This window comes from Palaemon carinicauda, chromosome 24 (assembly GCF_036898095.1).
Source record: "Palaemon carinicauda isolate YSFRI2023 chromosome 24, ASM3689809v2, whole genome shotgun sequence".
Lineage (NCBI taxonomy): Eukaryota > Metazoa > Arthropoda > Malacostraca > Decapoda > Palaemonidae > Palaemon > Palaemon carinicauda.
The window spans coordinates 101,616,383-101,618,825 of NC_090748.1; the positions used below are offsets into that span (position 1 = coordinate 101,616,383).

Genomic DNA, 2,443 nt, shown 5'->3' on the forward strand with positions numbered 1-2,443 from the left:
AGAGAGAGAGAGCAATTACAATTTTCTAGGATGGCAACATAAATATGATATCGTCCATATGTATATATATATATATATATATATATATATATATATTATATATATATATATATATATATATATATATATATATATATATATATATAACTGAGAGGTCATTATGTGTATTTCCGAACAGACGGCTTTTTCTTCTTGATCTTATATATATATATATATATATATATATATATATATATATATATATATATATATATATATATATATGTATATATATATATATATATATATATATATATATATATATATATATATATATATATATATATATATATATATATATATATATATAGGCAGTCTCCAATGCATTGTCCAAATTGTCCGTCGCCTCTGTCATTCATGGGTGACCTTTAAACCTTTAAGCCTTCAGTAACAATATCCTTCAATATGTTCTCTATTACCAAGAAATTTTCAGATTATGCCTTGTCAGAATTTCATTGAATATCATCTTACAAAATTAAAAAAATATATATTTAAATATATTTTTTAAATATTCTTTGACATTCTCCTCTGTTTCCCTTTGGTCTGTTCCATCGTTCTTAGTCTGCCCTTTCCTTTAAACATATTGACAGCTTAATATATTCTTCGTTAACAGTCTTCCAACTTCTGACACATTGTGACTCTTCTTCGTCCCCAAGAGCTTAGTGTTCATTTCTTAGTCAGCAAGACATTGCAATTAAGATTTTGTTTCTAACAATGACATAAAATAAACCGAAATATTGAAAATGTCCTATTTGCCAAATAAATAAAAGAAAGAATAGAATATTTGTATTGTTACAAAATACTAGATTAAAAAGGAGCATTAATAGAAACTCGGTAAAACAAATGAATTTTGAGCTTCTTTGTTCTCATAACCTCTGAAGCAAATGAATATTTAAATGACAAAAACTCTTCCAATGAGAAGAAACCCACCACAGAAAAGAAGAAGAAGAAGAGGGAGAGGAAGAGGAGGAGGAGGAGGAGGAGGAGGAGGAGGAGGAGGAGGAAGAAGGACTGGAACCCTCAGTGATAATCAGGAAGGAGGATTTAGGGTCCTGAGTAACAATCCGGAAGGGGAGAGAGACAGAGATCTCGTTAGTTAACAAGGGATGATAATCTGGTTCGCTTTGATGAAACCGCGGTTCATTTAATCCTATTTCGAGACTCAGAAGAGTCTTGAACAAAAGAATATAACAAAAAGGATTATTCCCTTTCGTGTCCTCCCCCTTCTAAATAGAGTGAGAAGGAAGTGGAAGATTTATATTCAAAATGGAGGGAAATCTCGCTCTGTCTAAAGGGTCAAGTTGAGAAAATAACATAAGACTTACGAGGGAGTTTCCGTTGGGATGGGAGTGATAGACAGACGATGGACAGGCCCTTTAGGCTTTAGAGGCAATGCTCTGAAGGGGTTGGGTCTCAATCATTTGGGAAAGGATGGAAAATATAAAAACATGAATGTTCAAAGGCAAAATATCGGGAATAAGAAAGAAGAAATAACCTTTTTACAGATTCTTCAAGACTCTCAAAGGTTTAAAGGCCACTCATGAATGGCAGAAGGAAGGGACAGTAACAATGCCCTAGAGACTAACTCTATAGCTATGGTAAGCAGCTCTTCTAGGAGAACCACATTCCAAAATCAAACCATTGTTCTCTAGTCCTAGGTAGTGCCATAACCTCTGTACCATGGTCTTCCACTGTCTTGGGGTAGAGTTCTCTTGTTTGAGGATACACGCAGGCACACTATTCTATCTTATTTCTCTTTCTCTTTTTTTTTTAGTTTTTTATAGTTTATATAGGAGATATATATTTTAATGTTGTTACGCTTCTTTGAATGATTTATTTTTCCTTGTTTCCTCTCCTCACTGAGCTATTTTCCCTGTTGGAGCCCCTGGGGCTTATAGCATCCTGCTTTTCCAACTAAGGTTGTTGCTTAGCAAGTAATAATAATAATAATAATAATGATAATAATAATAATAATAATATACATACGATCGGCGCTAAAGCCCCCTCTCTACCCAATCTAGGACCAGGGAGGGGCAGGCAATTTGCTGCTGATAGCATTTAGACCCATAGGTTCCCACTAACTCCCATCCTTAGCTCACAAGGATGGTGAGGTTGCAGACACTACAAGAAACTATCGAGCTTGAGTGGGACTCGAAGTTCGAGTCTCGAACTCCAGTCCTAGATCGCGTGTCTTACCTCTTTTTATTATTCTTAATCATGACAGGAAAATTTATCATCGAGGATTTAAATAAATTGAAGAATAAAGTAATTAATTAACAAAAGACTCCTTTTCTCTTTATACATCTAACTTTGACGTTTCAAAGGACTTCAATCTAATTCTTAGTATCGAAGACAAAATATTTTCAGTTATCTTGGAATAATCAATACTTGCGAGAACCAATGT

At 33.5% G+C, this 2,443-nt stretch overlaps 1 protein-coding gene across 1 annotated transcript in view; it reads right to left on the minus strand.

Moving 5' to 3' along the window:
- The window catches only part of LOC137618513 (uncharacterized), a 17,248-nt gene that overhangs the window by 809 nt on the left and 13,996 nt on the right, over positions 1 to 2,443 (minus strand). The window contains exon 7 of the mRNA XM_068348671.1: positions 970 to 1,211. Within this exon, the coding sequence (XP_068204772.1) occupies positions 970 to 1,211 (242 nt within the window). The remainder of the gene's footprint in view (positions 1 to 969; positions 1,212 to 2,443) is intronic.